Source organism: Monomorium pharaonis, chromosome 2 (genome assembly GCF_013373865.1).
Source record: "Monomorium pharaonis isolate MP-MQ-018 chromosome 2, ASM1337386v2, whole genome shotgun sequence".
Lineage (NCBI taxonomy): Eukaryota > Metazoa > Arthropoda > Insecta > Hymenoptera > Formicidae > Monomorium > Monomorium pharaonis.
In genome coordinates, this window is record NC_050468.1 from 18,526,526 (window position 1) to 18,544,147 (window position 17,622).

The 17,622-nt window shown below is 31.5% G+C and overlaps 3 protein-coding genes across 4 annotated transcripts; 2 read left to right on the top strand and 1 right to left on the bottom strand.

The window, feature by feature from the left end:
* The first annotated feature begins 454 nt into the window (after positions 1-454).
* On the top strand, positions 455-6,107 carry LOC105828329 (T-complex protein 1 subunit alpha). The gene is made up of 10 exons (XM_012666603.3): positions 455-696; positions 2,879-2,964; positions 3,075-3,203; positions 3,326-3,423; positions 3,619-3,729; positions 3,856-4,261; positions 4,491-4,693; positions 4,892-5,084; positions 5,156-5,319; positions 5,426-6,107. The coding sequence occupies exons 1-10, from the start codon at positions 624-626 to the stop codon at positions 5,637-5,639; spliced, it is 1,677 nt and encodes a 558-aa protein (XP_012522057.1). The 5' UTR covers positions 455-623; the 3' UTR covers positions 5,640-6,107.
* Positions 5,930-12,897, bottom strand: LOC105828317 (double-strand-break repair protein rad21 homolog). 2 transcript variants are annotated; one of them, XM_012666586.3, is made up of 13 exons: positions 12,747-12,897; positions 12,173-12,342; positions 11,861-12,090; positions 11,592-11,775; positions 11,028-11,187; positions 10,767-10,959; positions 10,168-10,391; positions 9,868-10,088; positions 9,595-9,777; positions 9,122-9,493; positions 8,281-8,415; positions 7,989-8,144; positions 5,930-7,904 (listed from the first exon to the last, which is right to left on the bottom strand). In XM_012666586.3, exons 2-13 carry the CDS (start codon positions 12,314-12,316, stop codon positions 7,779-7,781), a joined length of 2,328 nt encoding a protein of 775 aa, XP_012522040.1. In that variant the 5' UTR covers positions 12,317-12,342; positions 12,747-12,897; the 3' UTR covers positions 5,930-7,778. The 2 variants fall into 2 exon arrangements, with proteins under 2 accessions (XP_012522040.1, XP_012522047.1); XM_012666593.3 differs by lacking the exon at positions 12,747-12,897 and adding an exon at positions 12,549-12,710 and having other exon boundaries at positions 7,764-7,904.
* A 1,727-nt stretch (positions 12,898-14,624) lies between these two features.
* Positions 14,625-17,272, top strand: LOC105838273 (glutathione S-transferase theta-3). The gene is made up of 6 exons (XM_012683711.3): positions 14,625-14,781; positions 15,155-15,211; positions 15,960-16,173; positions 16,286-16,436; positions 16,533-16,713; positions 16,796-17,272. Exons 3-6 carry the CDS (start codon positions 15,974-15,976, stop codon positions 16,951-16,953), a joined length of 690 nt encoding a protein of 229 aa, XP_012539165.1. The 5' UTR covers positions 14,625-14,781; positions 15,155-15,211; positions 15,960-15,973; the 3' UTR covers positions 16,954-17,272.
* The last annotated feature ends 350 nt before the right edge of the window (positions 17,273-17,622 follow it).

Here is a 17,622-nt window from a genome sequence, read left to right on the forward strand (position 1 = left end):
AGTCATTGGCTGTCGCGAGTCGCAACTGGCTGCTTGCGACCATTGTAGACGAGGCTTAAGGTAGTATGAAATGAAAATATTTTCTACGACTACTGCTACGGCCTACGACTCTCTATTGTAAATGGCCCTTTACGCAAGTTATGGTATATCCACATAAACTTGCATAAGCGCATAAGCATATACATAAGAAAATTGATTGGTCTACAAGTACTTACATAAGAAAATAGACCAATCGAATTCCTTATGCATATGCTTATAATTTATGCAAGTTTGTGTGGATATACCATTACATCGCATGTGACGGCACCCTCATTGTGTCACATTTTGTTCTCATACATGATTGGTATATACGTCCAATGAGAGGTTGCTCACTGGATGTACCAATCATGTATGAGGACTAAATGTAACATAGCCAATAGCTGATGATATCGAATTTGACCGTAAAAGGAAATAAGAAACGAAGTTGGAAGTTGGAATTTGGAACGCTAATCATCTTAAAATCGTTGTCGCATAGTTGCACGCGGCTTTCTTTGTATTCTCTTGGCTTCTTTCTTCCCGGTCTCTCGTCGTCATAATTCGAGCGACGTGGTCTCGTGTGCTGGAGTAACAGCGACTTCTTTACAATGTCAACGGTAGCGAGTCCTTTAGCTGTTGGAGGTGTCAGACAATCGGGAGCGCCGGTGCGAACGCAAAATGGTAACGATCAGCTTACAATGTTTGGTTATAACGCGTTTTCTTGTAGCCTTGAACGTTCTGTGCGCGTCATTCTCATCTCGCTGTAGCCTGGCTAGCGTTTTCTTTTTGAGAAAAAAATTATGTATGAATTTACAAAACAAAATCATAAATGTTTGTAACAATGTATCGACACTTCAACATTAATTGTTACTATCGTTTTATACAAAATTTTACTTCTTTATTGAGTTATATACTAATTCTCAGATTTACGTTCGAAAAAGTCCTCCGAGTACCCTCATGTAATGTTTTATATTATATTAATATTCATCAATTGTTAAACAAAAATAAAATACTTTAAGGCATTTGAATAATATTGGATTCTGAATGCAATCCAGTATTATTCAAATGCCTTCGAATATCAAGTAAATCTAAATTGATTAGTAGTTGAATGAGATATTATAAAGGCAAAAACAAGAGATATGATAAAGTCAAAGTTGAATAAAGTCGATTAATTTCATGTTACAGAAATACTATTCAGAATAAACTTGTCGAGTTGATTACAATGTGTTTCCTTGTATCCTCAAAAGTTCTGTATATTTAAACACATGTGTCACATATAATTTTTGAAATCTATAGAAATTGGTGGGATTATTGTTTCCTTGTTACATGATTGAGATATTTGTCTTGATCTGCCTCTTTCTCTTAATTTGGTAATAACCTGCAGAGGGTAATATATGATCCAGTAGAATATTTAAAGTTGGAATCGATAAAGTTGAATGTTAAAATTTCATGCTCTTGTTCATAGAGATTTACTGAACAAAATAAATTCAAATTTTATTGTTTTCAGTATTTACTGAACTAACAGTTACAGTCTTCATAAATAAGGCTAAATTGCCGAGATGTTTCTAGCGGAACTAAAAGGAGATACTAAAAAATTGAAAAAAAAAAATTATTTTTGAAAAAAGAACAGAACATTTGATAATTAAGGCTAGCAATTAAAAGATAAATGACTTAATGCAAAATACATGCTTTTACATGGTTATTGATTTGATCAAATATTGTGACTACACTTTGCATAGGTTATATCTCATCAATTCCGATTAATTTATAAAAATTGACTGATTAAATTTATGAACTGCAAAATTATTTAACTAAATTTTTTAGTTATTATAATTAAACAATTAATTATTAATTACATTTTACAAAATTATATTTTAAATTTTGATTATATTTGATAAAAAAGTATAATTTTTACAGAAAATATGGCAAAGAAAAATAAACTAATATAATCTACATATGCGAGTATAAAATTCTATGGTTGGCAATTTAATCGATAAATTTTTATAAGTTAATCCCAAGATTAGTTGGGATAGTTTTTTTTACTTTATTATCAGAAAAATAAAGCTCATGTTATAGCAATTTTTTTTGTTGATTCAAAGTTTTTATCTATTTTTTATTCGAAAATTTCGAGGTTCAATTTGTATATATTAGAAACAAGTTATGACAATATTTTAAGTGTTTCTAGACAAAAATTGCGACGTATATTTTGTGTGAGCTGCAGATAGTAAAAATTTACTATGTGTCACAATTTTTATCAATCTTAAAACATTTGAAATATTGTTATAATAAGCTGCTTAATACATTTTCGTTTGTTTTGATATTTTCTTGGATTTTTTAAGAAAATATTAATTAACACTATGATATCTTTAGATTAATAAATCATAGAACAATCAATAACATACAATATAGTTAATAACAATAATTTTTAATTGAAATGTAAAAATCACTACACATGGTCAATTATGCAAAAATTCTAGAGTTAAAGTGAATTTTTTAATTTATTAATAATTGATTAATCACATTGTATGTAAATGCAATTTTGTAAAATTGTTTACACTGTAATTTGTCACACTATAATTAATGAATAAATTAAACTCGCCTTTAATTGGAATTGGTGAATTTAGATTTTAGAATATGATTTGAAATATTTTTTAGATGTGTAAATTAATTTAGTACTGTGTAAAAACTCACATGAATGATAATAAATATTTTATATCGGAATTTGTTTGTATTTTTCTAAAATAACTAAATTAAATATGGAAAACATATTCTATTAATTCTATCTAATCTTTAAATTTTAATTGAAAAAAGAAATGAAAAGTTACATTTATATATTATGAAATAAATATATTATTTCTTTCAGTTATGGCTGCTTGTGCAATTGCTAATGTAGTTAAAAGTTCTTTGGGTCCAGTTGGCTTGGATAAAATGCTAGTTGATGACATTGGTGTATGTACTTAACTTTTCTGTATCTTTTAATTTTCTTTATCTTTAATATTTAAAATATGTTAAGTAAAGATTTGAAAGATAAAATATTATATCAATTATGATGTTTTTAGGATGTTACTGTTACCAATGATGGTGCAACTATCTTACGTTTGTTAGAAGTTGAACATCCAGCTGCACGCGTTTTAGTTGAATTAGCCCAGTTACAAGATGAGGAGGTTGGAGATGGTACTACCTCAGTGGTAAGTTATCCATTTATATTAATACATTCGATAAAATTCATTTAAATTTAACTATGCATGTATGTATATATAGTATGTGTGTGTGTGTGTGTGTAATAAAATGCTTTTTTTTTAATTTAAAGGTTATAGTAGCAGCTGAACTTTTAAAAAATGCGGATGAACTTGTGAAGCAAAAGATACATCCAACTTCAGTCATTAGTGGCTACAGACTTGCTTGCAAGTAAATATTTAGCATATACTTTATTAACTATTTTATTTTCGATATAAAATTAATTAAATTATTGATTAACGTAAGCTTATATTAATAATTAGCTAAATTATTACTGAACGAAAGTGTATTGCATTGAAAATGTAATTTATTAAATCAAAACAAGAAGTAAAATAATTTATACAATTTCCACAAAATTAATTTCAGAGAAGCATGCAAGTACATTCAGGAACATCTTACTGTCAGTGTGGATGAACTCGGAAGAGATTGTTTAGTTAATGTTGCAAAGACGTCTATGTCGAGCAAAATTATTGGAGCGTATCCTTTTGATATTATTTGCAATCTTTATTTACAATCTGCTTTCAACATTTGTGTGTAATAGAGATAACAATTATTTAAAATATTTTCTATGACTAATCACTAATAATAATCACTAATAATTAGTGATGCCAATTTCTTTGGCAACATGGTAGTCGACGCTGCTAACGCGATAAAAATTAGCGATGGCAAAGGAGGTTTTTTATATCCTGTTAAAGCCGTCAACGTTTTGAAGGCGCATGGAAAAAGTGTGCGCGAGTCGGTTTTGGTGCAAGGATATGCATTAAATTGCACCGTTGCTTCTCAGGCAATGCCGAAGAGGATAACAAATGCGAAAATTGCGTGTCTAGACTTTTCTTTGCAGAAAGCCAAGATGAAATTAGGCGTTGAGGTACTTGTTACTGATCCCAACAATCTCGAAGCTATTCGTCAGCGCGAGGCAGATATTACCAAGGAACGCATTCAGAAGATCCTTGCTGCTGGAGCTAATGTCGTTCTATTATCGGGCGGTATTGATGATTTATGCTTAAAGGTATACCCATATATTTCAAATAATGAATTTTTAAAGTTGACGCATTATTCATCTTGATGTATTAGTTTACTGTTCCTGACAAGTTATATCATTTCATAATCTCTCACTAAAAACTCTACTATCTTATAAATTGTATATGGAATGACAGACTCGAACCTAAGACTTGTTGATTATGAATTGATCTTTTTTATATAGAATCACTTATATTGATATTTCTTTTTTTTAACAGTATTTTGTGGAAGCTAAGACCATGGCGGTGCGCAGGTGCAAGAAAGCTGATCTGAAAAGAATTGCTAAAGCTACAGGCGCCCAATTTCTAACTTCGCTGACCAACATGGAAGGGGAAGAAAGTTTCGATGTCAGTTTTTTGGGGGAGGCTGCTGAAGTAGTACAAGAGATGATTTGTGACGACGAGCTTATTTTAATCAAAGGGTATATATTTTGCTACTTATTAAATATTAGTCAAATTCCATGAAAAGATTCTATGTCAGTTATATGTTTATTTTAACATATTCGCTAGAATATATATTTCATGATTACGATTCTTTACATAAATCAGTTAGTATTATGAAATTAGCATTATAAAAAATGACAATAAAAACAATTAATAATTTTTAAAAAATTTTTAAGACCTAAGGCACGCACAGCAAGTTCTATTATTTTACGCGGACCAAACGATTATTACTGCGACGAAATGGAACGTTCTATACATGATGCATTATGCGTCGTCAAGAGAGTTTTGGAAAGTAAAAACGTTGTTGCGGGAGGAGGTTGTGTTGAAGCTGCACTCTCAATATATCTAGAAAACTTTGCAACATCATTGGTATTATTGAATTCTGCACCTTTTCTATCGATTTCTTTTTTTTTAAATATTTACGCATTTATATGTTAAAGAGCTCTCGAGAACAACTGGCTATTGCGGAATTTGCTCGATCTTTATTAGTTATACCAAAAACACTAGCCGTAAATGCTGCACAGGATGCAACTGATCTTGTCGCCAAGCTCCGAGCCTATCATAATTCTAGTATAACAAAACCAGATCTTGTTGACTTGAAATGGTAAGTTTTCACGTTTCTCTTTTATTTATTCTCCCCTCTCTCTCGCTCTCGTATAAAACAAAGTTAAAAATTAAAATAAATTGTACTTTTTCTCACATTTTTGTAGGGTGGGTCTTGATTTACTGGTGGGAAGCATAAGAGATAATAAAAAAGCAGGCGTATTAGAACCAGCTATTTCAAAAATTAAATCTTTGAAATTCGCTACTGAAGCAGCTATAACTATTCTTCGAATCGATGATATGATTAAATTGGATCCCGATCGTTCGAAAAATCCTAAATCCTACCAAGATGCTATGGAAGCTGGTGAATTGGAAGATTAATATTAAAATGCATTTACACATTTATGTTGAATATGATGTTTATACAAGAAAAATATGTAAGAGATTGTAAATGTTCCATTGCGCATATAAATATTACATAATAATAAAGATTTAATTACAACTTTTTGCTTGTATGTTGCATGTAAACAATTTAAGTTTACATGCACATAAAATATTGCTAAAATTTGAAGTTATTTGTAGTATTATATTTATTTGATTACATATTAATACCATAACAGAATATGGCATTTAATAAATCATGCTAAAAAGAATATGTAAGAGATGTTTAATTTTGTATTTATTACTCAAAATTAGGATATTCTTAACTTACATTTCTTTACTATTTTATGTGAATAAACTTTTGTGTGTAAGGAAATTTTTTGTAGTTGATAATAATTATGGTATTTACAGTAAATCGAAAATGTATTTCACATACTGTTTATACTAATTATATCAGTTTTATCCAAATATCTATGTAATTATTAACAATGAATGTGACTTAAATCATATGTATTATACGCACACCTATTATAAATTTCAGATGAAAATATATAAAATATAGTATTATTAAATATATAATAATATATACTATTATATAAATATTAAATGGGTGTATGTGTGTGTGTATATACACACACACACATATACGTGTGTGTGTTACCTGCTACAAAATGTATCTAACATACAATCTCATACAGTAATAGGAAAAGAATATTTTCTCGAATATTAAAATAATAAGTTTTAAGTAAAGACGACATTTTTTAACATCACGCATATAAAAGAAAATGATTATAAACATTGCTAACTTAATAAATTATTATATAATAGGTATGTATCTAATATAACAGTTCATTAATGGAAAATAATGAGAATAACAGTTTTAAGTATTATATGATATGTATGTTCAGTATAGATTCAATATCGTTTATAAACGATATTTATTTTTTCACTGATTCGTTAAATATTATTTACAATACATTTATTACATCATGGCAGTTAACTGATTTCAAACTTAATGACAGCATTAAAGTATTTTTTATGATTATACCTTAACGATTTATTTTATCTTGATTATATGTTTATTTACAATGTAAATTTATGACTTTATTGCAAAATTTTTATGATAAACATTTAAAATATCTTGTTTATTTTTTGTAACATTCTTGTACATCACAAGACAGACATACAAATACAACAAAATATTAAATAATTTTCTTTGATAATATTATAGAGTTCACATTTTCTTTTCTAAAATAACCAGCACCGTATAATTAAATTTTATTGACTTATCCATTTGTGTGCAAAGTATTTATTAATTTTCAAAATAGGTATTTAAAGAAAAGATGTGCTAATAATGATTTTTGCGACATTAATATGATCTCAATTGATAAAAGTATTATAAATAAAAAAATTTTTTAATCTATTTAGCTTTACTATTTCCATGTAGACATAAATAGAAAATATATATTCATTCTGTGACAATAATACATAAAATTATTATTCACAAATTATTATATAGACTCTTCCATTAATAACTGTTTACAAATAAATGTATACGATACGTGAGTGTGCGCGCGCGCGCGCGTGTGTGTGTGTGACTATAAATAAATTTCTGAATTATTTTTTGAATCTTACAAATTAAAAATCTAGAAATATTTAACTGCATCAATATTCTCATAAAAAAAAAAATATATATCAAAATTTATTAACGTCAAGAGTACTTGTAGTTTTGGACCTTTTTGCAATAGATTTAAGTTACTGATAATATATGTCCTAAAATATTCCTTAATTATTTATTATGTTTATATACAAACCCTGTTCGGATTGATGAATAATGTAAAACATCAATTTTTGAAGAAAAAATACAAATATAAAAAGATTGTAATGCCATTAAAATTATTAATAATTAGTATTCATTATACATCTTTCCAAGACAGGGAATAAAAAATCAGACATTTTGTCATTTTCCACAAATCATCTTCGTTTATCGTTCTACGTTTAAAATTAATAGATTTTTTTCAATCTTAATTTAGAATTTATTTTATGAAAAAATGTAACTATTATTTTGATATTTTATAAAGATAAATGTCAATATCCTTTCATCGATACATAGAATTTTTCAATTAAGAGCATAAATCTTTACAATGCAGGATTTTCGAATTTTGGTCCTTTTGTGACTATAATCTCGGCATACGAATATTCTTGATTGAGTTCTAATACTTGGAACTTTTTCAAAACTAACAGTGTATAAAACTTCTGTGCAATCTGCAAAAACAGAATAATTTTTTTATTAATGTAAAAATTTCGCGTAGAGAATGTGTTAAATAGAGCTTTCCTAAATATACTAACCTGTTTGCGATTATTTTTGAATGCCATTTCCGATAGCGTTAATTTATCTTTGGTATCTAATTTGTTTTTAATAACATGATACATATGCGCTGCTCTCTTGTTAAGAACACGTTCCTCAAACTGCTCATAAGTTTCATCCATTTGTTGTTCCTCTTGCTGAAAAGTACATAACAAACAATTAATGTTTTTTATAGCCTTTTAAATTCTCCAAAACTTGTAATAAATAAATAAAAATGTTATATTATTTATATAAATAACAAAATAATTTTATGAATAATATTAAGTATATTACAGGTCCGACGGATGGCGGAAATTCATAATCCTCATGATTCCATGGTGTAGCCGGTCCTCTTTCGGAAATTGCACCAGGTGTATGTGCTGGGGGATGTTGTTCATCATAGCCCATATATGAAACCTGTGGTTGTGCCTATCAAAATGGCGTAATGTGAATTTTTGTGAAGAATTTTTATATTAAATATATAAGAGTTTTCTAAGTTTAATATATAAGAAAACAGTAGTTAAATAACAAAATGATATAATCAGGAAAACACTGAAGCACAAGATACATTTACAAGGAAACCTTGCAAACCTGAAAATTATGATTTTAATGAAACTTGACATAAATATAGAAGGGGTAAATACAGGAATTTAGAAATTTTTCATTTGTGCTCAAAAATGATTTAAAGGGTGAAACCACCCTTCAAAGGTTGAGACATTTTTGCCTTTTCTCGATATATCTCGTAAACTAAAAAAAAGTTATATACAAAAGTTTTACAGTATAAATACTTCTATTTATTTTTTGAAAAATTTTTTGGAAAAAAAAACATTTTTTAATGAATAGTATAATTAGAGGTATTTATGCTGTAAAACTTTTGTATAAAACATTTTTTAATATTCTGTTTAGTTTACGGGCTATATCGAGAAAAGGCAAAAACCATTTTGAAAGGTGGTTTCAACCCTTTAAACAGTTTTTGAGCACCAACGAAAATTTCTAAATTCATGTATTTACTTCCTCTACATTTATGCCAATTTCATTAAAATCAGAATTTTCGGTTTCGCGAGGTTCCCTTGTTAGTCAAACTTAGTGAATTATATTTTTTTCTATATCATAGAATAACAGTTTGTCAACTCACTTGGTCGTAACCCATGTTCTCCATCTGTGGCATATCGGATGTTTGTACAATGGCGGCAGCTTCCTCTTGTGTTGACGTTGATGGTACTTGCGGCTGTTCATGTGTGCCGAGTATCGAGCTGACTTCAGGTGCGATTTGCGGTATTTCTGACCCGAGCAAAGGCGTTTCGGTAACTACCGATGCAACCTCAGACGGCTCACCAGAAGGCACAATGCTGCTTATGTCGGAAACTGATGGTTCTGCTGGTAAAGATACTTCAGGTAGTACAGGCGTTTCTGAGGAGAGATTATGTTGCGCGATTATGTTTGGAACTTCCTCGTTTGGTTGACTAAATTCCGTTGGAGTTGGTTGAGGTGGTTGAGGTTGTCTTATCTAAACATAGTAACGATATTTGTATTAATATTAATTACAATATTTCATTACAATTTTGATTTTTCTAGAAAAAAAAAAAACTTATTATTTTGATGACTAACCTCATCCTCTTGTGCCGCTTTTCGTTTTCGTCCTGCACGTTTATTGAGGATACTTTGTTCATAAGATACTTCTGTTTCTGGAGCATCTCTCATTTGTTCCAAAGACATTCCATCTTCCTCAGTTCCAAGTCGCCCGAAATCTTCATGATCGTAAGACTTGCTGGTCAGATGTCTTTGATAATTCTGTTTTGATAATTAAGAAAAAATATTTTCATTATGCAAGTTGTCAAAGTTTGTTATATTCAAACACAATTACATGACATAAAATATTACTTTAAATAGAACACGAGCCGGGATAGGCCTTCCTGGTAGAGCAAAGAGTTTTTCCACTCCACCGGTTTCTTTCCAGTGCATCAATCTTTTCGTAGGTGGTGCCAAGTCTAATGTCGTGATAATATCGCTAGTATCGGACAGCTGTGCCTTCATTTCTTCACCAGAAATATTTTTTACTTCATCAACAATAAGTTTGCGCTTGCGTTTAGCTTTTGTGAATCCTGGAAAAACCAATAATTTTTTTATTGGTTACAGAAAATAAGTATATACATCAATGTGAGAATTAAAAAAAAACTTTACCCTTCAAAGCAGACGCATCAATTGGAGCCAACGCAAAACTTTCTTCCTCATCGTGTAATAATGTGGTTTGATCTTGTAAAGGTGGTGGCTCTTCTATGTTGTCAATAGCATGTTCTTCTGGTATAACTTGTGGAGCTGGTGTAAAACGTCGACTGGCAACGCTTATTCTACCTTCAATTTCTTCTCCAGCTGCAGCTGGTGTAGCTGGTCTAGATCCATCAGAGCTACGCATAATATATTCAATAAGTTACTATAATATAAAAGTTTTATATAGCAAAATATACAAAAAGAATAAGAACAGTGATAATAGCTGATAATAATTAAATTGTGATTAATAGGACGCAAACGAAACTCACTACTTATCTAATAAATAATATATTATCGTATTTGTATAATATTATTGGTTTTCCAATAACTTTATTAATTTGATTTATAATAAACATATATTCCAATCTTGGAATGATAAGTATTATGTTTATTTATTATCAATAAAAACGTTGTGTAAATAAATGTTTCACTTTTAATTTTTGTTGCTTAATTTTCTTTTCTTGTATATTTCAAAATCTCTTTTTATAATTTGGTAAAAGTGATGAACACACCTCATGCCCCCCATTGGAGAGGCCGGACCACCAAAGTGATCACCCATATCCTCGTCAGATTCGTCATGCACAGAAGCAGCAGTTCCAGGAGCTGCACCTGTTTCCTGCTGTTCATTTATCGAACTAACTTCAGGTACAGGGACCTCACCCATTGGAGCTTCATCAAATAAGCCACCTTCAAAGAGACCTCCCGCTAAAACATAATTATAAAGAATTTGTCGGACTTAGTTACAAGGAAAATACAAATTATTTTTATCATACATATGATATCTTGGCCAAGATGACCACCAAAACCGTCATCTCTGATGGGTGTATCTATATCCATGGGTTGTGTCGTAGCAGATGTTCCCGCAACCGGTTCTTTCTCTTTCTGTTCCAATGCCGTCTCTATTCCTGGCCCATCACTGAATAACATATGACTCTAAAATTGAATTAATTTAATTGTATTAAATTAATATATTTTAAAATAATAATCATTAATTTAAAACAATGCAATAAAAAATTATTGGCTTTTTAATTACTAAACAAAATTGAGACTTCAAAAAAATGTTGATAAATTTTTTTTTATATGCAGTTCATAGTAACAAATAAAAGTATATACGAGTTCTATAAATGTTTCTATAAGAGCTTTCATATATTTAAAAAAGTTATATTAATATTACATTAATATTTATTGACTGTTTTGTTGTTTACTTGCACAATGTTAATATTATTCTAAAATGTATAATTTTAGAAAAAATTATAGTCTATCCAATTTTACTCTGTGCTTTTACTATGTAATAATTAAAAATATTAAATAAAAAAAACTAAGGGTGGTATAAATACCTGATCTAAAGAAGGTTCCATGCCACTACCATGTCGTAGCAGTTCTGGTGGCTCAGCGTCAAAACTCATGTCACCAAAACCTTGATCATGTGTAACTAAAGATAAACTGCCATAGTCTTCCCTCATTGTTATTTCTTCAGCTCTAGATTGATTTAGACTGAATTGTGCTTCAATATCAACATCTCTGTAAAAAAATTTATTTATCAGGTTAAAAATACATATATGCATATATAATTCTTGAATGAAAGTTAGTAATAGCATTATCTTACTTGAGTTCAGGCATAGCAGTATCAAAATCATGAAATACTTCTGGTAAAGTGATAGCTGTTACAGCTGCCTCTCTATGTTCCTCAGGTAGATCTACCATTCCAGGCCTGAAGGCCATTTTGATCTTCACAAAAGCTTCATTGCAATCAGCTAGCAGATATTTGGCCTTCCTCGAATAGATTCTCACTACTCCTAATAATAAATGACCAGATGTCCGCAAAGCCATCTTGACCTATTATGAAGATCATATTAAATGCAATTTAATGATATATCAGAAACAGATTTGGCAGATGTCATATCGTTAAGATGTTTACCTTTGGTTGCAATATACCATCTACTGATTTCTCAATGTTCGTCTCAAACACGTGTGCCTTCGTTAATTTCTTATCCCAATGAGCGGCCAGCCATATACGGGCCAAAGGCCCCTTTTTGGCCAACACAAAATGTGCATAAAACATGATTTTTTGATTTCTCTAGTACTGATCTGTAAATATGGAACCAGTTAATTAGATTAGAGATTTCAGTTCGAAAGCGTAAAAGAGCAGATAGAAAAGGGGGGAAACGCTTGACAAACGTCATCCTGTCCCAACGTGTTAATGAAATATTTCTCTAACAGTAAAACGTTACATTTAATATGAGAGCGCGTAAAAAAGCCGAGAAGGGAAATACGAAGAAAATTTGATGTAAGACCTGCAATATCGACGTTGTGTGTCAATTGGCATGTGATATAACTCATAAAAATGTATACAAAGAGTCAAAACAGCGGACGTTGCTCGATTAGCGAAAATATAAACATCGATGCACAAGATGGCGTTTCCGTCTCTTTGTGTTTTGGCGGTTACAGAGTAACGTCAAACTCCTATACCAGTTTCTTGCTACGATACGTACAGTGACTTGCCGAAATTCCGTCTCGTTGTTAGGCTACGCAGGACCGCAACATATTATGCACAGGAAAAACCGTACGGATGAGAATTTCTCGGATCTCCGGCACATACGGTATATTCTCGCGTACCCGACGCGTACCCGAAATTTACCATCACCATGACACCACTATTACGCGCGATCACTCGCACCAACATACAACAGTGGAATTCACTATTAACTGTCGTTCCAAAACCTATTCCCGCCTGACCTATCCCCATAGTAGCCTAAAGGGCCATCTACAATGGAGAGTCGTACATGATTGTGTTATATAATTACTATTTTAAAGTTAATAATCTTATCATACATTAAAAACAGATTATTTTTAATTGTAATAATCAAATTATTTATGTCGTACTTTTTAGGTTACCTGCTACAAACTCACGGAACTCGCAACTTGCTCGTGATGATTTGGCTATACCGGACCAAGGGCTCGATTCTTGAAGTCATTCGCAAGAGAAACGTATACGCAAATACTCGCTCTAACAGAAAGTTGTAAGTTTATTGGTTAATAGCCATACGATAGCCAATAAATTTCCAACTTTTCTGTAAGATCAGAATTTGCGAATACGTTTCTTTTGCGAATGAATTCAAGAATAGAGCCCCAAGATTATTAAACTGTACAGGGGCTCGATTCTTGAATTCATTTGCAAGAGAAACGTATACGCAAGTACTCGCTCTAACAGAAAAGTTACAAGTTTATTGGTTAATAGCCATACGATAGCCAATAAATTTCCAATTTTTCTGTAAGATCAGAATTTGCGAATACGTTTCTCTTGCGAATGAATTCAAGAATAGAGCCCCAGGTTGTCTCATCCGGATACTTAACGCTGATTGGTCGTGACGTCAGTGGTGGTGTTATTTATCTGTCATACTCATTGCTATTCCTCTGTTTTACCAGCGCGTTTTCCTCTCTGCTCAGCTACACTTGTGTAGCTGCACTTGTATCAGCTACACCTGGAATCATTTGAACAGAGAGAGAGACTTACACTTTCTAAGTGTAAGTGAGACAACTAAACTCCAATGACGTCACAATATCCCCTCTTGCTGCGAGACCCCGCGTCTAAAAGGTCTTCCATGAGACAACCTGTACAGTTTAGTAATCTTGATACCGGACAGCATTGAGTTGTCACAAATCATGATGATAGTAGATGGTTGTGCTTATCATATATTTCGGTCCTAGAGAAAATTACTCGGATAGCCATTATGCCCAGTCTACAATGAGTCGTTGGTCGTTGGTCGTAAGAAATTTAACCAATTATGTTCGGTTATTCTTCTCTAAGATCAACTGTGATTGGTTAAATTTCTTACGACCAACGACCAACGACTCATTGTAGACTGGGCATTATCGTAAACACCCATTGCTACGTCGTTTTTATTTTAGACAGCATTGCCGTAGTTTTAGTGCTGTTACGGCTAAAACACTCCATTGTAGATGGCCTTACTGGAAAGCACATATCTGGGCTGCGTTCCGATATTTACTGCCAGTACTGAAATTCTATAGTGTATGTGACGTGAACTATAGATTTTCAGTACTGGTAGTGCATATCGGAACGCAGCCCAGGGCCCCGATTCTTGAATTCATTCGCAAGAGAAACGTATTCTCAAATTCTGATCTTACAGAAAAGTTGGAAATTTATTGGCTATCGTATGGCTATTAACCAATAAACTTGCAACTTTTCTGTTAAAGCGAGTACTTGCGTATACGTTTCTCTTGCGAATGAATTCAAGAATCGAGCCCCTGGTTTGTTCGCGTCGCCATGCTCCGACATGCTCCTACGCATTCTAATAGGTTAGCGTCATCGGAATCAACGTATTGGAGTGCATTGGGGTGAATAGGAGTATGTTGGGACATGTGACGCGAACAGACCCATCATCATGAAGTATAGTCGATCCCCTTTCTCGCGCGAGAGGGATTGGATTAAGGATTTAAGAGATTACTCTGTTCCGTCCCCGTCCCCCGTCATTCCCGGCTTGAGCGCCGAGCGAGTGAGATTTTTCTGTACGTGAATTAAGCGGTAATTAAGCGTGAGTCGCGGTTACAAACGATAGTCGACCAGCTTCTTTCACTCAATTCGCAACTGTTTGCTACCCGTCGCGACGAAAATGACTTGTGTTATAGTTTATGATGTCTTTGAGAGAAATCGGAATTAAATTCAATAAAGACTTGTCGCTCGCGCGAGGACCTTGTCAATTCACATTGGGTGTCTTTGATAACGAGACTGGAGATGACAATAGATATCGATACATTGATAAAAGTTATCGAAACCGGTTTGAAGATTCGAATGCCGTTATTTCCAGGCTCGACTTTTGCACCTGCGACTCTCGTAATTGTCGACCTGTCGAGAAATCACCTTTTCTGTTATTTGTTGCAGAATCGTCGATTCTTCGCTAGATTATCGCCGCCGAGACCTGTTGCATCCGCATCGATCGTAAGTACAGCAGAATCGAAGAATTTTTAAGTGCAATGCCGTAGAATATAAAAAGTACTGTTGTTTTTCCACTTGAGGACAAAGGTCGTTCTAATATTATATCATGAGATTCCACTCGCGTAGATGCATTCAAACGTGATTGAAGTAACTTGAGACACCGTTTAGAAATTAACACGAACTTATGTTTAACATTCACAAAGAAAAATTAAAGGGAAATATAAATCTTGCAATCAGCAGAGAAAACAATTAATTTAATTGTGATGAAAAAAATTGATTCCAAGAAAATAAATACTGTACATGTTTATTAATGTAGATATTAATTTTAATCTCGATTTAACGTTTTATCTTTTTTAATTCTAAGAATTAGAAGGAGATAGAGAATAAATTTTATAAGCAGAAATTAAAATTAATCTACCCAGATTAACTTTAATTAGTTAATCTGTACTACATTAAATGTAATATTATTATGTAACATATTTGTTTTACTTTTTATCTTTATTGAAGTAAAAAAATAGAGTAAATTAAATCAAGATTAATTTAATTATTAATAGAAATAGACATAAACTGGATTGAGCAAAAAATAAACACTAATTATTGCACAAACACCAATTATTGTGAGATAAATTTAGAATTCATTCAACAAAGATTGTCTTATTTCAAATAATTATAACGAGAAATTCGTAACCTTTAAATTTCACAAATTACAAAGCATGAGTTTTCTGTTTTTTAAATTTTTATTCCTTTCTAGAATTTTTTTCAATCATGACTTTGAAGTTATATTATGATTTACTCTCACAACCTTCGAGAGCACTGTATATAATTCTCAAAATGTGCAATATACCATTCGAGAAGAAGATCGTAAATCTGAAGAATCTTGAACAATACACTGAGGAGTTTGAACAGATTAATCCATTCAAGAAAGTCCCTGTTATAGATCACGATGGTTTTAAACTTGCGGAAAGGTATTACATTCTTCCTACAAAATAATATGAATACAATACTTTTATTTAATCGACATGAAAGAAAATCTTACTATTCTTATATAATCGTTTCAACCATTTTTAATTATTTTAGTGTGGGAATTACGCGATACCTGAGTCGAGAATTTAAAATGAATGATCACTGGTACCCGTCCGACTCGAAGAAACAGGCAAAAGTTGATGAATATCTCGAGTGGCAACATCTCAATACAAGACTTCATTGCGCAACATACTTCTTAGTTAAGGTAAAAGCCTTTTTTTGTATATTTAAAATATATTCTATGCACAAAATATTTAATTTATAGTTTCTTAATATTTTTCTTAGCATATTTTTTTTATAGTTTCTTAATCCACTCATGCGAGGTACACCGGCAAAGCCAGAAAAGGTGGCCGAGGCCGAAAGTCGTATGAAAGATTGCGTCGACATTATTGAGAATGTATGGCTGAAAGATAAGCCATTCTTGACAGGAAACACGATCAGCGTGGCTGATATATTCTGCGCTTGTGAATTGGAGCAACCACGTAAGTAACATTAATTTTTCAATTTCAGGTGTTTATGATACATATGTTTACAGTTTGAATAAGAGGAATTTTTTTCCTATAGGATTAGCTGGTTACGATCCGAAAAAAGGAAGACCCCACCTGACTGCCTGGATGGAAAAAGTTGCTGCGGAAACAAATCCTCACTATCAAGATGCTCATAAATTTTTAAACCAAATGGTGGCAGGAAATCCATCGCAAAACTTTAATTTTAAACTTTAATTATGTACAAATACTTTACTTCATTTATGACGTCTATAAATATGTATATATCACATATGTAATCTATTCTAAGATGGTAATATCTTCAATGGTAATATATTTTTATTTTGATATTTTTATTATTTTTTAAGTAAATATTTACATTTATTGTGATACATATATAAAAGTTTGTAACGTTTATTTTCCAACCATTTGACATTTATCCATTTTAATAAAACTGTGGTGCTGTAATTTCTTTACAACTGTTATAAAAGTATAAAAATTGGTTATGATTTAGAAGCATTGGAACAAATAAATAATAAACGTTATTTCTTACAGATACGCGACTCTTAAGTATATATTAAAAAAAACACGCATATTTTACTAGTTATTTTCAGAGAGAACCCTGAGAGTGGCCATCACGGCCTTTTTCGTGCGACCGAAATGTGGATTAGAGAGCCTTTTTAGTGGCGTCATGTGAAAGCCACTTTTGATTAAAATAAAGTTATAAATTTATAATAAATTAATATTGTTGCACGCGTCACCTGGTATGATGCCCGGCCACTTATTTTTAAATTCTCGAAATGTTTGGCTACGTTCAGAAAACAACCGTTGCACCGTCGAGTAATTTGCTAATATAATTGGTCTAAATTTAGAGATCTAACAGTAAGGACCAATAATCACTGAGTT